At 41.2% G+C, this 21,846-nt stretch overlaps 1 protein-coding gene across 1 annotated transcript in view; it reads right to left on the bottom strand.

Annotated features, from left to right (window-relative positions):
- Positions 1-564: 564 nt before the first annotated feature.
- The window catches only part of LOC149244352 (Acyl-CoA N-acyltransferases (NAT) superfamily protein), a 90,381-nt gene continuing 69,099 nt past the window's right edge, over positions 565-21,846 (bottom strand). Inside the window, exon 2 of the mRNA XM_089374830.1 lies at positions 565-1,298. Within this exon, the coding sequence (XP_089230956.1) occupies positions 1,088-1,298 (211 nt within the window). The 3' untranslated portion in view covers positions 565-1,087. The remainder of the gene's footprint in view (positions 1,299-21,846) is intronic.

Here is a 21,846-nt window from a genome sequence, read left to right as displayed (position 1 = left end):
GCTTTATTGATGGAAACTTTTAACTATGAAATTTTCCCCCAAGGTTTTGCCACATTTTAAGATGACCCTGGTTACCAGAAATTGGAAAAAATTAGGGGATCAATGCAGAACTTTACCTCGTCTGAAAGGTTGAGTTTATCCACCTACTAAAAAATAGCTCCCTGTCAAGAAATCAGGGAAAAGGAGAATTGACCCCAGTGGAACTATCCCATTTTGGTAGAAATGCTAGAAGTCATTGTTCCATCTTATTGATGGTAACTTTGATCATGGAACTTGGCTTAAGGGGTTTGGTTACATTTCGAGATGACCAAGATCACCAGAAAATGGAAAAAAAAAAAACAAGGGATCAGGGTATGACTATACCTCAGCGAAAAGCCTTAGTTTAACCACTTATTACTTCACTCCATCTAATAAATAGCTCCCTTTGAAGAAACGAATTCAGAGAAAAGAGAGTTGACTTTAGCAGAAACAGAGAAAAGAGAGTTGACTTTAGCAGAAACAATAAAGAAAAGTTAGAATTCCTCTAACCATGAAATATGTGACCACAGAAAACAAAGGTGAAGATTCAAATGAACAAAGAGAAAGGCTCAACTACTGCGTCAGCAATCTCTACATCTAGTTTAACATAGAGATTATCCTTCATAGTCTCCTTCACAGAGGCACTTTTGTATTTTAATGTTGAAAATCAATCCACTGAAGTGGGATTATTTACAATGACAATAGCTTTTCTTAGAAGCTTATACCTACAGGTTTCGCTAGGGCAGCTTGTAAATATTTCGTAACTACATTACAAATTTCTTTTTCCGAGCAAACGAATGAACTTAAATACAGATATTCACTCTTGCATGATCAAGATACTTTACTCCAAAATGTGTTGTTGTAGAAATTTTATTGAACTAACATGCCACTGCTTATCCATCTTTTTCAAGCAATGCCTCAATAGTTGCTTCATTAGTTAAGAATGACTCGAATCCTTACAAATAATTAAGAAAAAACAGCTATGTTACAGCTGAAAGGTAGAATGTCTATGCTACCTTCGCTTGAGCTATAATACAACTGAAAAGTTAAAACACCTATGCTGCCTCGGCTAGAGCAATTTTTTATACATCAAATGTCTGCGCCGCTGCAAAGCAAGCAATGCAAATATGTTGTCTGTCTGAACAATATTATAACCAGCTTTTGTGTACATATTGAAAGGTGTTTTGTCAATAATCCTGCAATGCAAATACATTTCACTTGACCCCATCTGTGGCACTAGTTCCTCACTCGCCTTCAAGAGATGCCAACCAATTCCCCTCCTTTTCAAAACAATGCATACAATCATTAAGTCTCCTTGAAAAACTTAACAACATTTTAGTCAATATAAATTGGGGTAAAAGGGATTTTTTCAGATAAATTATCGGTAACAATGTGGCCATCTTAAAGAGGCAGAAAAGGATAATGCAAATGAAATTTCCCACAGAACCTTCTTGTTTGGAGTGCTCATAAACAAATCAACATTGTTAAATTCAGTGAAGTTGTAAACTAAAGAAAAAATTGTCAGAAAGCATAAGATATATTGCATGAATATATCAACTATATTTTCATGCACTGGGATATTTCTTGGAGAAATGTTTTCATAATCATAACAATGCTTCAAAGAAATCACATATGAGATGTGATACAATTTGAAGCTACAAGTTTCAAAGTCAACAATAGGCATTTATACAAGAATATCGAAACCCCATATGTACTTGGACATGAATTTGGCAATGGCACAGCGATGCAGAAGCATATCCACTTCTATTCTCATATCCTCTCGTTCTGTCATGTTCACCATTCATAATGCTGATAGATCTGAGGTTCCTGTGGGATGAATTATTGGTTTGCAGGTTTTTAGGTGTATCTACCATAGTAGTAGCCAATGAGAGACCACCACTAAGACACATCCTTTTGAGTACTTGTTCACCCATTTATAGTATCAACTTTTATGGACCCTTTAATAAGTGAGACCTTGGCCTTTAGCTCCCATTAGCAGCTGTTACGTTGCATGAATAATGCTATCCACGGTGCTTATTTACTTGGCCTATATGGCTAACACCCAAGCAAAACAACCGTGTCAACATAGGACCAAATCAGGGTGTTACAGAGGACATCTTCAAGATAATCACTCTCCAGATGAACTCTAGCAACAGAGATCACCAAAAAACATATGGATAGAAAAAGCATCTGATTATAGTGGAAATAGGACTCACTAGAGATTGTTAGTCGTACAAAGGAGAAGAATCGTTACAAGTTAACCCTACAACAGAAAACTAATAAGAAGAACGAAATAACAAATTACACATTTAGTACACTAACGGCAGATTTGATAACAAAATGCAAATATTTATATGAGAAAAAAGAGGAGTTTACATATCATTAAAATTATATAAGAAGTGTCATCTACAAGGGCCAACCTGTCCTAAGTACACAATTGAAATACCCCATGCGTACACTCAGCCTGGCTGCAATTATATTAGGTTGTCCTTATAACTTACTACATCAAGCGTGCCAATGAAATATACTACAGTAGTGCTTATAAACAAGGTGGACAACCTCTTTTCAACCATTTTCATGCAATTTTGTCCCATAAAGTGTTTAATTCCCGCATTTATAGTAGCACTTTCAGGCCTCGTAAATGGTATTTACTATTTACTGTTCATAGATGGTAGGCCTTTTGCTTTTCATTTTTCATTAATTTTTTACATATAATTATGATCACCCCAGAGATAAAGAGCCACAAATTAGTGATGCAACTTACGTTATCAGGATTCAGAACCAAACTAGTGACTGAACTGGTTGACCCTTAAAATTGGAACCATATAGTAATTGGTGAAAAAACAAAAAAACAAAAGAAAAATCGATTGATAAAAAAATACATAAAATATATAAATATTGATCAATATGCAATACACATATCCATGTGAATCCAAATCACTGCACATAAATATGCAAAGTTCTCATGTATATAGAAAATTTTGATGAGGGTTCTGACAGTCGTGGGAAATTTTGATGAGGGTTCTGACAGTCGTGGGAGAACGGAGGTATGGATGAAGAAGTTGATTTCTTTGCTGACCCCTAAAAGTCCGTTTCCATCTCAAGTGCACTGCCACCTCAAACTTTTTGATGGAGGAGAGAGTTACACCTAGCACCCCGGAGGCGGGAATCTTTTCCTCTTCCAACTTTGGAAGGGGTTTTGTCAGCTTTGGAAGGTTTGTTGCTCCCTTCTCTTGTCACTTTGTATGGGGTAAATCATGCTCTGTCTGCTGGTTTTGAGGACTTGTCACTAGGGTTTCAGACCCATCATCCACAAGGAGGGAGTTTCTTCCCAGATTTGTCCTTTGGATACTCCGGTAGAGGGTCTGCCCCAAGATTTTCATAGATTTGCAGAACAGGTTGGTGTTGGGAATAATGGGCATTTAGCAGTGTCTCTATCAGTGGCCGGAGGACTAGGGTTTGAGAATCTTTGTCAAGTGGGGTTGATTCAAAGTGAAGGTTTCTCGACAGGCTCAAGAAGGGATTAGGTCTTTTATTCTGGTTTAGAGAATCGCTTTTTTGAAGGTTCGTCATGGGGTAGTGTGATTGGCAGTCTAGGTTTTGGAGGTCCCCAAATTGGGGTGGAAAATTTACTAACAACCCTCTTTCAGGATAGACGAGGTTTCCCTCAAACGGCTTGCCAATTTGTGGGAACAGAGCACATGAAGAAATAAGAAGGTTCGGGGTGAATATTCAACAAGAGGAAAGGCTTTCAGAGCCTCAAGGTGCAGGGAGGCGATGCAGCTCGGAAAAAAGGGCAAAAAGGTTAAATGCACCAAGGTCAAAGCAGACCTAGAAAACTTGGTTCTTGGAGAAGGGGTACAGTTCGATGAAGTTATGGATATGGCAAATAGGGTGTTGATTGACAGAGTTCGAGGAAGAAACTACTCGATTGAGAAGCTTTGAGGGTGGGTCAAGTTGGTTTGGGAGAAGGATCTTTCAAATCTCCCAGTGGTTTGGATACTCCCCCAAGGATGGTTTTCACTCATATTTAAACTGGATGAAGATGCAAATAGGGTTCTGAGTAGGATATGGTGCATCGACTAAGCTTCGGTCTTGCTAAAGAGGGGGAGTCCCCTTTTTTATGCGAATAGAGACAAATTGGGGTCGGGTCAGTCTGGGTAAGACTTCCAAGTTTACCCATGCAATTTTGGTGGTAAGACATCTTTACTCTAATTGGGGATAAGTTGGGGATGTTCGTAGAAGCAAATAGATCCTTTGAAGTCATCGGTTGAATGGTAATAACACGTATAATGGTCAACTTGGACACTCATGAGGGGTTGATTGCAGCACTAAACATTTCATATCGTGGGGATGTCTCGTATGCAAATCCTGGATTATAAAGACATTCCATTTCACTATTGAAGATGTCATGAAGTGGGTCACATTCTAAAGGATTGTCTATTGCCCTATTCAGGGATAAAGGGGAGGAAATCATTTTTTGCCGAAAACACGAGGAATAAGGTGGAATCCTCTGTTGGTCATGGTGTGAAGAAGCCTAGGATGAGTAATCAGCAAAGAGATTTTGTTTCTAGCCCGATGGAAGAAGACAAGTGGCCGCAAAGCGTTGAGAAGCAAGCTCCTACATCGACATCTCTGGAGGTTGGCCAGTCCTCGTCCGAAGCATTTTTGACAGGTACAAACTCACCTCCTATCCTTGCTTCAAATCTCATTATTTCCTTTATCTCTCTGGTTATGGAATTGAATCCTTTATCGTTTGAGTCCTACTCCCTATCAGATTTTGTTTCCTCAAAACATTTCCTTGGTTCGATACCATGCTCCATATCAAATATCCCTGCATGTTGCCCCCCCGCCTATTTCCTCCCTCTCCATCTCTGGGGTTCTATCGTCGTCTTCTAACAATGGCTCTAGATATAACCTCAGATCAAAAGCCAAACATACATCTCCTTTGGAATCAGTAGGGGGTTTGGGCCCTCCATCCCCCTCTAAATCTCTAAAAAGTGCTAGGGGCAGACAATCCCATGTCTAGGGCTAAGATGCAAGCCAATGAGGATGTGGCGGCTCGAAGACAAAAATCAATTGACGGGGTGCTTAGAGCAATGCAAACCCCTGCTCTTTGTCCCTAATGATGTTTTTATCGTTCAACTACCAAACGCTAGCTAGTCCTCCAAAAGACTAGCTCTACAACATTTGATGCAGTCTGAACAATTCGATATTATCTTTCTCCAAGGAACTCTATGTGGAGGCAAAGTGACAGTGAAAACTTTAGAATCTCTGATCTTGGGATGGTCCTTTGCTTCGATGGACGCAAAAGGGCGTTCTGGTGGTCTAGCTATGGGCTTTAAGCAAAAAGATCTATTAAAGTCTTAAGCTCATGGGGATCTGAAGGGTTTTGGTGGGGTAAACATTTTGTTGCAGAGTTGGGTATGGAAATCAAGTTGGTGAATATATACGGACCATGTCAAGATAGAGTGGCTTTCTGGGATAGTTTGATGGTTCATTCTTTCATGAATGTTGAGAATCTGATAACTAGAGGAGACCTTAATTTTTCCCTGGAGATTTTTGTTGACACCTAATCATTGGGATTGGGTGAACATTTGTAAATAATGTAAATAGTAAATAATGGAAAATGAAGAATCATCGGGAAGTGAAGCCCAAGAGTCACTCCCTCCTATATATAACCATGAGTAATCTTAATGAATAAACAAAGTAAATTTGAGTTACCTCCTGGCCTGACATGGTATCAGAGCCAGCGCCATTTTTGGCATCCCATTCTGCCTTTGTAACTCCCTCCTGTTCTGCCTATTTTGCAGAACTGTCACCTTCTCTGCATCCTGTACACCTGCGTTGCCCTGGTGATTTCTTTGTCTTATCCCTGCAAGATTTCATGCATTATTGAATGCACTAGTCAAGGCGCAATGGGAGTGTTGAAGGTTTGATTCGCTGCATTAAGGCATTGCTGCGTCGAGTTGTCATGTGTTCCCTGGATGTGTTGTGGCTAGTGCATTAAAGCCGAAGGTGCAATGGCGTGAGTGGTGTGACTGTTCTACATAGAGGATGAAACGCTTGCCTGTTTGTACATGTGAGCATGGAAACCGAGCGGTATGTCTGTTGGATCCGCTCCATACTCCCACTCTGCGTTTTTATAATCTTTTGTCATATGTGATGTACATCCACATTTTTTTAAACGTTTCCCACCATCGGTTTTCGTTTTAATATGTTACTATGTGTTTTTTTTAATACATACCTCCGGTCCACAACAATACCACCGCGCTCCAATACACATCGCGCTCTAATATTGTCAATATATTACGCTCCTCATTGTTATCAACCTGTGAATGTGTTGAACACCCTTACTCCTAGATAGTGCGCAACGGAACCCTGTATTCATGTGATGTAGGAGCATTCAACTCAACAATATCATTGTATTTTAGTAGACATAGGGGGTCTTGTATTTTTAGGAAGTTGGTTTCCTAAGTGTTGAATTAATGTAATTACTTAGGTTTTGAGTGATTTTAATGAAAATAGGAATTAATTAAGTATTTGACGCAGGAAAACCCCGCTTTTACCCATAGTATGCATATTGAAATGCATAAACCATTTTTCCCCAGGAATTAATATGACCTACCGGGTCAAATCTTCATTAGATAATGGTTAAGGCCCCTTTTATTAAAACTCTGAGGAATAATTTATGATGAACCACAGTCTAGCCCTTCATTCGTTCCTTTCATCATCGAGGCTTAATCACCTTCGTAAACCTTTATTAACTTTGGGTCATACACAGGCTTAACCCACAAATTAGCTATCGGCGCTTTAATACTATTATAAACCTTTTATACAATAAACATACATAACCCATACCTTTCCGCCTTTTCTCTGCCTTTGCACGTTTCTCGATGCATGCTTTATCGCTATCGTAATCTCGCTAACATGCCTCCTAAGATTCCTTTCGCATCCGGAATACGATAACACAACCGGAATTCAATATAATATAAACCGCATTCATACCTTGTCGGGTCCGCTCTATATCGCATGTCGCAAATCCCCTCGCCCGATCAACACTGCTCATCGCAATGTCACATATCGCAAGGGTTAAGGGTCATGGCACATCTACTATGGAATACTTGCGATGCAATCAAACCTTCGATCACATCAGATATCGCACTTGCTTGTGGCCGAAGATTCCTCTCTCATAATTGAAACATTGCGATGTGAGATTTGACAATGATTCTCCACCGTTGATCTGAGCGCCCGATCCAACGGTTAACAATAAGATCACATATCGCAATCGCAAACACTTAAGGTCGGGGTTCATTACTCCTGTGATCAGTTACGATGTGATATTACTTACTCCATTTGCTGCAACTTAATCTTGGCCATTGATCTATGAGATCCAACGGCTACTGTGCATTAATGCTTCACTTCTCCGCTCTTCTCTTCATTTGGGTTTTATGCCATTCCTTCAGTGGTTCACTGTGGCTTTGATTGTTTCAATGGTTCTCGTCCTTCCACTGTTCCGCTGTGCAATTCCTCCTAAGCTTAATTCTATGAGTTCTTTAATCACAATCGCTCCAGAACATTACTTTGATTCTTCAAATGGTTTCAAAGGTCCATTACATTCCTCTATGTTATTCTTCTCCTCTGCGTATTCGCCTGGACTCTGCCTGCACACATATGTTATACAGAATACTCTGATTCATACATAATTCATCATTCGATACTCAAACCACACACTTATACAATTTTGGAATTAATCTCTGTATATATAAACAAACATTTACACAGTCTCACCATCTTTGGCCTGATCTTCTAATGTCAGTGGCCTCTATTACAATCTGTCCGTAGGCTTACAGTCACACTCCAATTATCCAACCTCTCCAACCTCTCTCTATCTATGCTTTTTTGGCTTGCATTTATACAAAAGGATTCTAAAACCAATTCCTGGTTTAGATCCATAAACCTTTCAACAAAATCCTAAAATCTCTTCCTTATCCCTAAGGATCCTCTCCAATCCACAAAATCATGAACTAACTCCTAATCTGAGTTTTACAATCAATTCTCAATCCCTCAGTTCTCTCAACTATCCTAAATCCTATCAGTGGCCTCTGTTTCACAATCTGCCCACTAACTACTAACTACTAACTTGACTTGACTAACTAGCTAACTAACCTTTGTCTCTGCCATTTAGGCTTACATTTATACAAAAGGATTCTACAACCAATTCCTAGTTTGGTTCCATAACCTCTCAACAAAATCCTAAAATCTCTTCCTTATCCCTAAGGATCCTCTCCAATCCACAAAATCATGAACTAACTCCTAATCTGAGTTTTACAATCAATTCTCAATCCCTCGGTTCTCTCAACTATCATAATATTCTCCTACATTCGAGAATATTTACAAATATGTCTCACAGTATTCAATTAAATCCTATTCTCATTAAAATCACTCAAAAGCCTAAATAATTACATTAATTCACACTTAGGAAACCAACTTCCTAGGAAACACAAGACCCCCTATGTCTACTAAAATACAATGATATCATTGAGCTGAATGCTCCTGCATCAGACTCCCCATGTAAGAAAATTTATGACCACCTGGTCATAAGTCTAGATAATTAATTCCTCCTGGATCCCAGACTTTATTTTGTAATCCGTCTTTGCTTGTCAATTGTTCTATTGCTGCTGTTGTCTACTGTTGTTCTCCAGGTCTCCATACCTTATGCTATAATGCTCCACTTGCCATGCTTTCATAGTCTACTACTGTCTTCCTCTTGTTGTCACTCCTTTCCTTTCTTGTTGTTATCTTCTTTTGAGACACTTCATCATTAACCTTCTTATCAGTTCAATCCCTCTGTCCTCGAATGTAGGAGAACATGAGAGAATCAGAATAGTTGAGAGATTGAGAGATTTGAGAATTAATTGTAAATCTTAGATTAGAAATTAATTCATGATTTTGTGGATTAGAGAGGATCCTTAGAGATAAGGAAGAGATTTTAGGATTTTGTTGAGAAGGTTATGGAACCAAACTAGGAATTGGTTGTAAAATCCTTTTGTATAAATGTAAGCCTAAAAGGCAGAGACAGAGGTTAGTTAACTAGTTAGTCAAGTCAAGTTAGTAGTTAAAAGTTTGATTGTAAGCCTACGGGCAGATTGTGAAACAGAGGCCACTGATATTGGAAATTAGGCCTGAGAGAAGAAACTGTGTAAATACTTGTTTATTAATACAAACAACTCAATTCTGAGTTTATGTGTGTGTATGGAGCAATTTAGGTATAATCTGTGTGAGAGCTAGAGTAAGTTCTATGTAACAGAAGTTGCATGTGCAAAATCAGAGGCGAAATACAGAGACGAGTGACAGAGAGGTGTTACGGCTTTGTACACACCGACAGTACAGGGGGAAGCCTTTAAGGTTACAGTGAAGGTGAAGGAAGTATAAAGGCGCAAGCGGAACTCAGAAGGAAGTTGTGATGCAAAACTGCTAAAGACCAGAACCATGGAAGAAACCTGAAACCACATGAACACTAAGAAACAACCTAAACGCGAAGTAGGCAGAAAAGAACGAGAACCATCAAATCTTTCAGATCAACAGATATGAATGGCGGAGTAATAGACCGCGGGGAATAGAAGTGTACGGATGTCCTAATCGCAGTTGAAGGTTGAAATCGACCTTAGCCATCGATCGCAAATTCAAACGCTTATGTCGAAGTCAACTACGGGGATTGAGCGTTCGGTAATCCGCATGATAGTTGAAGGGCCACAGACCATTGGATCACTGCTGATGCTGACCGTTGGATTAATATCGCATCGCATCATTCAGGAGTGAATGAACCTTGGCCGGGAGATATTGTGATATGCGATGTGCGATGATCAGATGGATTAACGACCGTCGGATTGAATGTTAAGATCAATGGCATAGAGTGAAGCGCTCGTGCAAAAAGGGAAAGTCAACGTGGGACCGGTTGTTGTTCAATCGCTGTTCAGTTGCTGTTCAATTGCTGTTCAATTGTTGTTCAGTTGTTGTTCAGTTGTTGTCCAGTTGCTGTTCAATTGATGTTCAATTGCTGAGTGGACCCAAGAAGTTTATAGACGCGAGTTAAAGTTATTTGAGTTCCAGAGGACGAGTGGAGATCACGCGACAACCATTGATCTGATGGAATGAAATCGATGGTGGAGATTGAACCAATAAAGGTGGGCCTCGAAAATTGTGCCAAGGCCGTGGAAAAAGTGGAAAGATAAGGTTAATACGGTTTATGTATATTTCTATTATATGAGGTTATTATAGAAATAAAGCGGATTAAGGGCAATTAACCATGGTATGATTAGTGTTGAGTAAATCCAAGACCAGAGTAAGAGGGTATGGTTAATATGCACGGGTTTAAGAATTAACGAAAGTTTATGAGAGTTGAATAAGATTCCGCTGGAAAGGTTAATTAAGGATTAGACTATTGAATAGTCTTCGAAACATTTCCGCATGAGATTTTATTAAGGGGCCTTAAACCATAATTTATGAAGGGCTGACTAGGCAAGGAGATTGAAATTCCTGGGACAGATGAGATTATGCATTTTATATGCATACTGTGGGTATTGTCGGCTTAGCCCGGCATCATCATGTTGCCTCCATATGTGCATTAATCCTCCATACGATGCCATACCTCCATGCCTTGGCCTCCATAAGCGGATTCCAAATGCAACCTCCATATGCTGCTCTACATACCACCATTGCTCGCAGCGCCAATACCACCACTGCATACAGTTTTTTAATTGCAGGTCCACATACCACACTTCGGTTCACTGTTTATTACTATGTTCAATAATACTTGTAACACTGCCCATTAACGCAATCTGCCTTTTCATCTCATATCCCCAGTCAATACCCTGCCTATCGTGGAGCCCCTCCCTCATATCGCCAATCAATACCTCCTCTCCCCCATTAAACACCTCCGTTATTCCGACCACAATTAAACTCCTCTGCTCCTGGCTAGCATATGTTGAATGCGTTAATATAGCCATCTGCATTAATCCCCACCGGTCCCATATGCATTGATAGCATCCATTAATACCTCCCCATACAACCCTTCCCCATATAACCCTCCCCCACATAATACCTCTATCCAAAAAAAAAACACCAAAATAGAAGTGAATTTTTTCACAGTACATTACCAGCAAAGGTGCAATTTCTTACAGTCTATTGCCAGTAGAAGAGCGAATTTTTTTTTACACGATACACATTTTAAATGCATTCATTGATATCTATTGTTGGAGTAGTTCTCTCGGGAAAAGAAAACTATCCCGAATGGTCAAGAAAGATAAAACACACTCATTTTCAATGAGTTGTGGAAAGGAGTTTGTGTCGGAGAAGGAGATAATGAACCTGCAAAGCCTACTTCATACAAGGAATTCTCCATTTGGAAAAAACAAGAACAACAAGGCCTATGCATTGATTGCAGTGTCTGTAAATGAAGAGGTGAGTCGCCATATTTCACCATTTTCAAATGCTTTTGAAGCCTTACAGAAGTTGAAGGAACTCTATGACTCACACTCTGAGCTTGAAGTTGTCCAATTGATGATTAAATTGTTCAGTCTTGAATTACAAAATGATGATCCTCTTGCTCTAGCATCAGAAGTAAGATCTACTATGCATGATATCAAAGTCACTAATGTTGAACTAGGCATTCCTTTGATAGCTTTTGTCAAGGCAATTTATCCCACTTATTCAAATTATCTTGAGTCATTGCAAGCAAATGGAAACCTCAAAGAGATTACCTTTGACTCCCTTGTGAAGAAATTTGCTGAGAGAGAAAGCTTTTGGGAAGAAGACAGCTCCTTAGGCTTCTGAAGAAGTTATGTCTTGCACATAGAGAGAAGAATCATGCTCAAGATTCTTCTAGAGGAAAAGGTGGTCGAAGAGGAAGAGGAAGACGAATATGATCTTCATGCATACGTTGCAATAGAGATGGATCACATGATGCATCCACATGCAAGTTGCCTTGGGACAAAATTGAGCAGGAAAGAAATCAAGCCAAAGGTAAAACCAATGACAAAGAGAAAGATAAAACACCTGAATCCGCGCACTATGTTGTGGCACATTGTAATATTGGAGTAAATGAAGAATTGTTTAATGCTTCACTTGTTTCTTGGAAAAATGATTGGTTGCTTGATTCAGAAGCAACTTGCCACATGACTTTTAGAAGAGATTTTTTGAAGAATTTACTGACAATGTTGATGGAGCAGTATACTTTGCAGAGAAATCAAAACTCAAGCCATCAAGGCTAGGCACAATCAGGGTCAAATTGTCTGGTCTTCCAAACTTTCTTCTGCATGATGTTTAATATCTCCCACGGCTGAGGAGAAACTTCTTGTCCTTGGTCCACATCCGCGAGCAAGGACACTCCATTCATATGTTTGATGGCAAGGTTGAGGTGAGAAAAGCATCAGACCACTCACTTGTCATGACGGGGATAGACGAAGAAAGACTTTTGAAGCTGCAAGTTACCTCTGCTCATGCACACAATTTCTCATACAGTTCTCATTATGATGAAGGTACATTTCCATCTGGCATCAAGTCTTTTATGGCATGCTAGATTTGGACACTTGAACTATGACAGCCTTCGCTTGCTGAAGAAAAATGGTGTTACTGGTTTGCCTACAATTCCTAGGAAACTTAAGCAATGTGATGATTGTATTCTAGGAAAGCATAGCAAATAGTCTTTTCATGATTCACATTCCAGAGCACATAGAAAACTTGAACTCATTCATTCAGATTTGTGCGGTCCAATGCTTGTTACTTCTGCAAATGACATTTATTGATGACTCCACCAAAATGTGTTGAGTTTATTTATTGAAGAACAAATCTAATGCTTTTCAAAAATTCAAGAATTTTCATACATGGATTGAAAATGATGCACAATCTCATATTGTCTCCATTCACACTGATAATGGAAGCGAATACACTTCAAATGAATTTGAAAACTATCTTCGCTAGCATGGGATCAAACATCAAACAAGTGTGCCTTATAATCCCCAACAGAATGGAGTAGCTGAAAGAATGAATAGGACAATCTTAAATATGGTACATTCCATGATGTTTTTCAATAATTTAAAATTGATGTTTTGGGTTGATGCAGTTCTATGTGTTGTATATGTAAAGAATAGATGTCCATCTAATGCTATTAGAAACAAGGCTCCTTATGAAATGTGGTATGTCCACATTCCTTCGGTAAAGCATCTCAAAGTCTTTGGTTCCACCTGTTATGCCTTGATACCAAAGGTACAAAGAAACAAACTTGGTGCAAGGAGTCGTAAGTGTATCTTCTTGGGGTATTCAAATACCTCCAAAGCATATTGTCTCTATGATGGAGTTAATAAGAAGTTTGTTGTATCTAGAGATGTAATCTTTCTTGAATCGTCCAAAGCTAAACAATGTTGTTGAGCGGCAACTTGATCGCTAATGTGGCCATATATGCTTTTATCTTTCTTTTTAGGTGCATCGACCTTCGAGCTTCATTCCAGGCCATGACCCATGGTGCGGGCAAGGGGGAGGGGCAAGCTAACCCTATGTGGACCCAGGTGGTAGTAATGATGAATGGGGTAATACCGAATGGAAAGAGGGAAATATAAGCGGATAAGGAAGCATGACCATGCAACCAAAATCGAGGTTTCCCATGAAATACCATCCCTAGAGCCAAATGGTCATTAAAAGTGATCCCACAGGACTAGAATCCAAATTTAATACCTAAAAGGAATCTAAGGGACAAGAACATAGACCTAGCCCATTCTTTCCGCCAAATCCCCCCATTAATCCATGCCCAGAAGTGTCTATGGTAAGCAAATTACAATACTCAATTTCCAAATGACAAGGCATACCTTTAGATTCAAGAGGCCCACCTTCAAAGTTCAAACATACTTTCATGGCGGATGGGCAAGGCACCACATGGTTGGCTCAGGGGGTGAAGAAATGGCACAATGAGCTAGCTTGTGGCTGCAAGGGGCTGCTTGTCGACTGAGGACCATCTTGGAGAAAAAAAATTCTCCTAGGGATATTACCCACAAAATGGTGGGTAATAGGACCCAAAGAAGGAAGATGATGAAATAGGGCATGTAATGTGCAGAGGAGAGTGAAAAATATGGAACGGGAAAACGGGACCATGCTACCAAAATCGAGTAGTGCCCATCCTAAATCTATAAGCCAGTAGGGGAGATCCCACGGGACTAGGGTTGAAGATTAACCCCCTAGTTAAGGTAAGGGAACAAAACTACAGTCAAAACCCTTCCTCCTTCCAAGTCACCCAGTAATCCATACCCAAGTGTGCCCAAGAAAAACAAGCATAAACACCCAATTACATAATGAAAAATCATACCTTTAGGATTGGATGACCCACCTTCAAACATATGATCTCGACAGATGGGCAACGGTACATGATGGCCAGCTCAGGTGGCGAAGATAAATAGCACATCAAAGCTATCAGGTGGTTGTCAGGAGTTGTTGTTGCCGACTAAAGGAGAATACATCGGAGAAAGGCTCTCCAAAGGGGGGACCCCACTTTTGGTGGGCTACATCTGGCTCCAACTGGGACATGAGCTCACTATAGAGCGCATGATCCATGTACTCAATTGAGGAGGTCATGAGAACCTCAACAATCCTCTTGGACCGCAAACTCGTCACTTGCATATCACAAACCACGTTGGAAGCATGTGCACTAGGCATCCTTGATCGCCTATGTTTTTCATCAAATATATAATAAAACCATACGGTAAATAAATTATATTCTAAGATGCAATGTTAAGCTAAATGCAATCTAAACTACCATGAGCAATTAATATGACATTAAATTCTAATGCAAAATCAATATGCAATGCACTTACTCTAACATGCATGCTACACTATGCTAAATGTAATCATACAGCCAATGCAACCAACATATCATCAGATCGATATCATATTCCCTACCCCTATGATCAATCATGATATATAACTGAAAGCAAATATGATAACTATGACACCCATGTGCTAGGTCACAAGGGTGGGAGATGGAAATATAAGATGACCATGAATCATGTAAAGGGACCATGGACAAAGAAAGGGAACATGAATCAGGCTTGCACCATTAGGTATTTCCCTCAATCAAGAATATAGAGAAATCAATGATCAAGACGCATAACATTTTCACAAAGGCTCCTTTATTCACGGAGTTCCCTTTGATATCCTCATGCTCCTGCCGAGAGGGATAGCTGGAAAAGGAAGGATGGCAAGGGGAATTACACAAATCAGGTTGCCTATTGCGAGGATCATATTGAAAAGAGACAACCAACGTATGCTCGTCAATTTTAATAAGGCCCAAGGGTTTCTCAAAAGTGATCAATGTTTCTTGATGACATGGAACACAAGGCAGGTCAAGATCCTTATCAAGTTCACTATTAGCATCATAAATGGGGTCTTTGTCAAAGCGGCAGCCAATAATCTCCTATTTCCCTCCTACAACCTGCAAGTACTCTTTAATGTCAATTCTCAGGGGAGGGCTTAAAAGAGGTATTATTAGGAATAATATCCTTGACAAAAACAAGACTAGCCTCAACTTCACTTTCCACAAATTCCCTTTCTTCATCAATGTCATAGATAGGATTTTTATCGAAATGGCAGCCACTCATATTCCATTTCCCTTCATTTATACACATGAAGTCACAAATGTCAACCTTTGGGGGATCAATTGTGTCTACGCTTTCAACATCTTCCAATATCACTTCATGTGCCAATGATTCACCTTCATCAGGTTCCTCATCATAGGCCAAGGACTTCGTGGAGCTTTCCTTCTCTTTGTCATCATAGTCAATTCCCCAATCTACAGTCCAAAATTCTTCCATATATCCCTCATCTTCCAGAGGATCTACATTTGTGGCTTACTTTGTATCATCCCAATCCACTGACACATCTAGTTCTATGATTTCTTTGGGTACAAGATGATATGACAGGTGGTCTTGCTAAGGATTGCAATGTCTTTCTTGGACCACATCACACAAGATCTTGACTACATAGTTCTAGTAAACGAGTTCAAGGAGAAGGATGTCTGTAGGATTTTTCTCATATTCATGTTTCATTTGATTGAGCTCTCCTCCCTTCTCACTACATAGATTCAATAAGAAATGTGTGTCCTTATGATCCATTCGCTACATGCAATAGTCTTTATATTCATCCACCCTTTCTTGCAATATTTGAAGAGTTTTAGGATCAAATAGCTCATCATCATCTTGTTCATCACAAGGGTAATCACGTACCATTTCTTCATCACAATGAGCCATTTCCTAGGACTTTGCATAACAATCAGTTGCAGAGTTGTCGAGGTGAAAAAAATGCCTTGAGAAATGCTTGCTTCACCCTACAAGCACCAACCTTAAATTTTAATGAAGAACTAGGGCTTCTTTCTTCCAACGGAGTCACCAAAATGATTTATATTGTCATTAGGGAAGAAGGTAAGTATTTCATAAAGGTAAACATGCTTCTTCCCCGGCAACGGCGCCAAAAATGTTGTTATACAAACTAGCACACCTTGTGAAGAGGCAAAAAGTAGAGGGCACAACAACACTTGGGACAAAGGCCCACTGTCTGTTGATTTGTGTAGTTTGGGAGGTACTCCAAGCCCTAGGGTTCAGGGTTTGGAGGGTAAAGCGCCACAAAGGTCAATTGTGGGCTTGGAACCCAAGGATGGGGTTTTGCACCCAATCGCGTTTGGGGCAATTCCGGTAGCACATTTCTACATGTGATGGCATGAGACGATAGAGGGCGGAAAGGATAATCCAACACTTCAAGAAATGTTGATTTCTAAGTTGTAGAAGTGGAGAAATTAATTTTTGAAGTTGACAAATAATTATTGGTTTTCAAGTCGTGTAGGCTTGAAGTAAAATTTGTCCAATAGATGTGTCTCTTCACTAATCCATGGAGCCCCTCATTTGGAATAAACAGAGGGTGATTTGTGTTGAGAATTCAATAGGGCAATGAATATGTTAATTCTCTTAACTTGATAATTGTTTGTGTGACCTTTTACTTATTAGCTTTGTTCGTTATTATTCCAATGTGCAATACATCGAACAGCTACCAAAACAATAAGAACAGTGACACAGTATATAGGCTACAAGCTAGGGCCAAAACCCCTCCTCTTGAGGGGAAAACCCGTAAATCTCTTCTTATCTTTCAGATCTTTTAATTGACGAATACCATTACCTAGAGACTCAGACAAATACCCTCCAAGATCAAGTTTACCACGACCTTTTGTTGCCATATCTTGGACCCCCCAGTGGATCCGAAATTCTGCTCCCCAATAACTGTTGTTGCTTCTCTTAGAGACTTCGATCTCCCTCTAATAGCCTTCCTCTTGACTTCGCTTGCCTTGACTTGAGTCCTAGGGCTAGTAGGATGCCCTAAGAGACCTTCACTTGCCTTCCCTTCTCTTCTGCTTCAAAATCGAACCCCAAAAGATCCCAGTGCAGAAATCCTAACTTCGATCTTCCCAGAAGAATAGATAAGGCCCAAACACTTCAACTTCTTCGACTTCCTCTTCTTCGCACTTCCTTATTCGACTTCTCCTTCTTCTACTTCTTCGAATAAGAGATGAGAGAGTGAGTGATCCAAATGGAGGATGAGTTCCTCTTCTATATAGGCTTCCTCAAGGGCGGACGTGGCTCTTCATGTGTTGAAGTTTCTAAGTTTACTTAGTTAGAAACCCTCCATGCACTTTATCTGATTTATTCCTACCTACTTGTTATTTTCCTTAACAAGTTATTTACTATGTAAATACTAAAAATAAACACTAGTGCATGCTCAACATATTACAGATCAGCAACTAAAAGAAACAGAAACAAACACACCATATGACACCATTATTTTTGGACTAATGTCCCCAGAAAAACCCAATGTGGGAAAATCGGTGCAACTAACTGAGGGTTTTCTTATTAAGTAATATCAGAGTACAATCTGGGTACCGAAACTGGCCTACCCAACAGAGAATTTCCTTGGCAGTAATACCTCTCAGTTTCTGACAAATCTACTAGCTGAAACCCCGGATAATCCTTCCAGCAACTACTCAGCACCAATCTGCCCCAGAAACCCCAGCGTCTGCCCAATCTAGACTGCGTCAGCCTCTCCTAGCCCAGCGTTGGCCCTGCGTCAGCTCTTTGACTCTCTGCATCAGCTACGCTGGCCTCTCTGGTGCTCTGCGCAGCACTTAGCTGCCTCTGCGAGAGCACTCGTTGCTCCTGCGTCACTCTCTCTGGCTGCTCTGCTACTCTCCCGGCACTATCTCTGTACTCAATGCCCCTCAGCGCTCTCCGATCACTGATTCTATCTCTCTTTAGCAAACCCTGCTCTAGAGAATAGAATGATTGATTACTCTAGTGTCTCCTCCAAGGGACCCTCAAGCCTCCTCTTATACTTTTCTCGTTGACATATCAATAGCCGAGATTAAGTCCCTAATCAACGGCGAAGATTAGATCTGGCTTGATCCATGTCTTTTGGACCATTATAACACAGTTTTATATTAATCCACATTAATATTTTAATTTCCCTAAGTTTAGACATAGGGACTCCATTAAAAATATTAATTATTTTAATATCTCCTGAACTGCTTAAAATCCGCCCAAACCCTTTCTGGGTATTGGAGATCTTATGTGCCCCAACCTCTCCACCAAATTTCGTGGCTAGAGCACATTCGATGCTACCACAAATCAGCACTCCCTCTTAGCGAGGATTGTGCTTTAACAATACTCCTTATTGAGTATTACTCTGATCATCAGGCATCGGTCCATGTGCTAATGTTAGGCCTGCTGCCCACCATCCTCTGCATTGTTGCATGCTATACTGCTACCCATGACCCTGTTGCTGCCACTGCTGCATCCGTACTGCAACTCCCTCTGCATCCGTGTTGTTGTTGATCCTTTCTCCCAACACTGCATCTGCACTGCAACTCCTCTCATCATGTTGCATCGTGTTGCCCATTGTTGTATTGCAACTCAGTTACTGAGAAGTAAGTAACTGGTCTCCCAACTCTGACCTCTTTGTTGGGCTAGAGACACCAACTGATGTTGAAGCTCTCTCTGCCGCTGACAAGTGCTCCCTCTCTGACCTCTGCGCTGCTGCAACAACTCCCTGCATCTCGCACTGTTGCACACCTCTCTGTGCCATCCTGTACTGGTGCAACACTCCTATGCCTCTCGCACTGCTGCAGCTTGCTAGCCTCACACTGTCTCGGGACTCCAACACCGTAGCTCTCTCTGCCGCTCCATCCACATCCGTCTCTACCCGACTCAGCCAGTCCTTCTACTCCTCTTCGGGGCTCTCGTAGCAAGGTCTAATCCAAGACGCTGGGTACCTCGAGGATCCTGCCCCTCATCGCTTGTAGCCTGCCTGAATACAGCTTGATGTCTCCCCACTTCTTCTCAAGTGGTGAATGTGCACTCATGGCACAGTGATCGTCTGTCAAAACTTCCTTCTCTGCCCGTGCTGGCGCTGCCTTACTCTCAGAAGACTCTCCCTTACTCTTCTTCCTCGGACACTGGGTCTTATAATGACCCAGCTCCCCACAGTGGAAGCACTTGATCTTGGAGAGATCTTTCTTTTCCACTTCTCCTGCTTTCCCTCAGATGCTACGGCGACATCTTCCTCCTGTTTGACTTTAATCCCCTTGATGTTGCTACCCGTATTCGACTGCCGTTTGATCTCTTCCTGGCGAAGAGCTGCCCACATCTCGTCCCAAGGTGGAAGTGTCCCTCTGCCCAGTATACTCTGGACAAATACTTCCCAGTCTTCTGAGACAACATTCAGGGTTGTCCTCACCATTAGCTCCTGATCCAGTGTCGCCTCTATAGCAGTCAACTGATCTCGGATCTCATTCAGTCCTCCGAGGAAGGTGTCAATCGGTTCTCCCTTTTTCATCTAATACGACCTCAACTGATTCTCAAGCAGCATTCTTCTCTGCACAAAAGTATGCTGGTACAGCTTCTTGAGAGCCTCCCACATCTCAAATGTCGTTTCCTTCTTGGTTATGTGTGGTACTACATGATCCTTGACCCTGTCAAGGATAATGCTCTTGGCCCTCACCATCGCCTCCTTGTACTTGTCATTATCATTGGGGTCGACTGGGATAGCTATTACCTTCAAGGCGAAGTTCTTGACACGATTCTTGTCAAGTACAGATAAGATTCTGGCCTTCCAAACTGCGAAGTTCGATGCTCTGTCCAATCTATCCTGGTCTCTTACTCCGTGTAGTGCCATGATGCTCCTCTACTTCCCTCCTAGAAGTTCTTTGTTCGACTCCTCTGAGTCTCTACTTCCCATCTGGAAGTTCTCTTCTGGACTCCCTCTGAGTCCTGATTTCCCTCCTGGAAATCCTTCTGTCGCTGTCGAGATGCCCCCTACTCTGATCGTCTTGTGCAACCGCACCACTAATCTGGGTTCCTCGGCTAGAAACCCTCGATAGCAACTCCTCTGGCCTTGCTCTGTTAGGTATTGTTCTGATTACAGTACCTCACCAGCTCCACTACAATATTCTCGCAGTCTTCTAAACCCCAGCAACCTGAAGGTGAGAGCTCCTAGGCTCTGCGCAATCCCTGCACCAGCAACCTGGCCTCCTCAGCCAACTGCGTTAGCCTTCCCAGCTGCTGCGTGGCTCTGCGTGAGGCTCCCTTGCCTCCTTAGCTTCTGCGTTGCCTCTTCTCGACTCACCTTTGATGATGTGGGCACTGCGTCACCCTTCCCTTGTTGATGCTCTGCTAGAAACAGCTTCTGCCACCTCGGGATAGTTGTTTTCTGCTGTTATTGCTCCGCTCAGCTGATGTCTTTAGTTCTCCTATGATCTGCAATCACGCTCTGATACCATGTTGAAGTTTCTAAGTTTACTTAGTTAGAAACCCGCAATGCACTTTATCTGATTTATTCCTCCCTACTTGTTATTTTCCTTGACAAGTTATTTACAATGTAAATACTAAAAATAAACGCTAGTGCATGCTCAACATATTACAGATCAGCAACTAAAAGAAACAGAAACAAATACACCATATGACACCATTATTTTTGGACTAATGTCCCCGAAAAAACCCAATGTGGTAAAACCGGTGCAACTATCTGAGGGTATTCTTATTAAGCAATATCAGAGTACAATCTGGGTGCCGAAATTGGCCTACCCAACAGAGAATTTCCTTGGCAGTAATACCTCTCAGTTTCTAACAAATCTACTAGCTGAAACCCCTGATAAGCCTTTTGGCAGCTACTCAGCACCAATCTGCCCCAGAAACCCCAGTGTCTGCCCAATCTGGACTGCATTAGCCTCTCCTAGCCCAACGCTGGCCCTGCATCAGCCTATCTTGGCCTGCGTCAACCCCAAGAGGCCCTACGTCAACCTATCTTGGCCTGCGTCAGCTCTCTGACCCTCTGCGTCAGCTACGCTAGCCTCTCTTGTGCTCTACGCGGAACTTAGCTGCCTCTGCGTGGCCCTGCGTGAGCACTGGTTGCTCCTGCATCACTCTCTCAGGCTACTCTCCTGGCACTATCTCTGCCTCTCTGTTTCTATGTACTCAATGCCCCTTAGCTACTCTCTGATCATGAATTCTATCTCTCTTAGCAAACCCCGCTCTAGAGAATAGAATCACTAATTACTCTGGTGTCTCCTCCAAGTGGCCCTCAAGCCTCCTCTTATACTTTTCTCGTTGACATATCAGCAGCAGAGATTAAATCCCTAATCAATGGCTAAGATTAGATCTGGCTTGATCCATGTCTTTTGGACCATTCTAACACAATTTTATATTAATCCACATTAATATTTTAATTTCCCTCAGTTTAGACTTAGGG

The sequence above is a fragment of the Pinus tabuliformis genome, chromosome 8 (genome assembly GCF_031772625.1).
Source record: "Pinus tabuliformis cultivar Carrire ecotype Pingquan chromosome 8, CPIR1, whole genome shotgun sequence".
In the NCBI taxonomy this organism is placed as follows: Eukaryota; Viridiplantae; Streptophyta; class Pinopsida; order Pinales; family Pinaceae; genus Pinus; species Pinus tabuliformis.
Note: the sequence above shows the minus strand (reverse complement) of the source record. Positions and strands in the feature narration are given on the sequence as shown.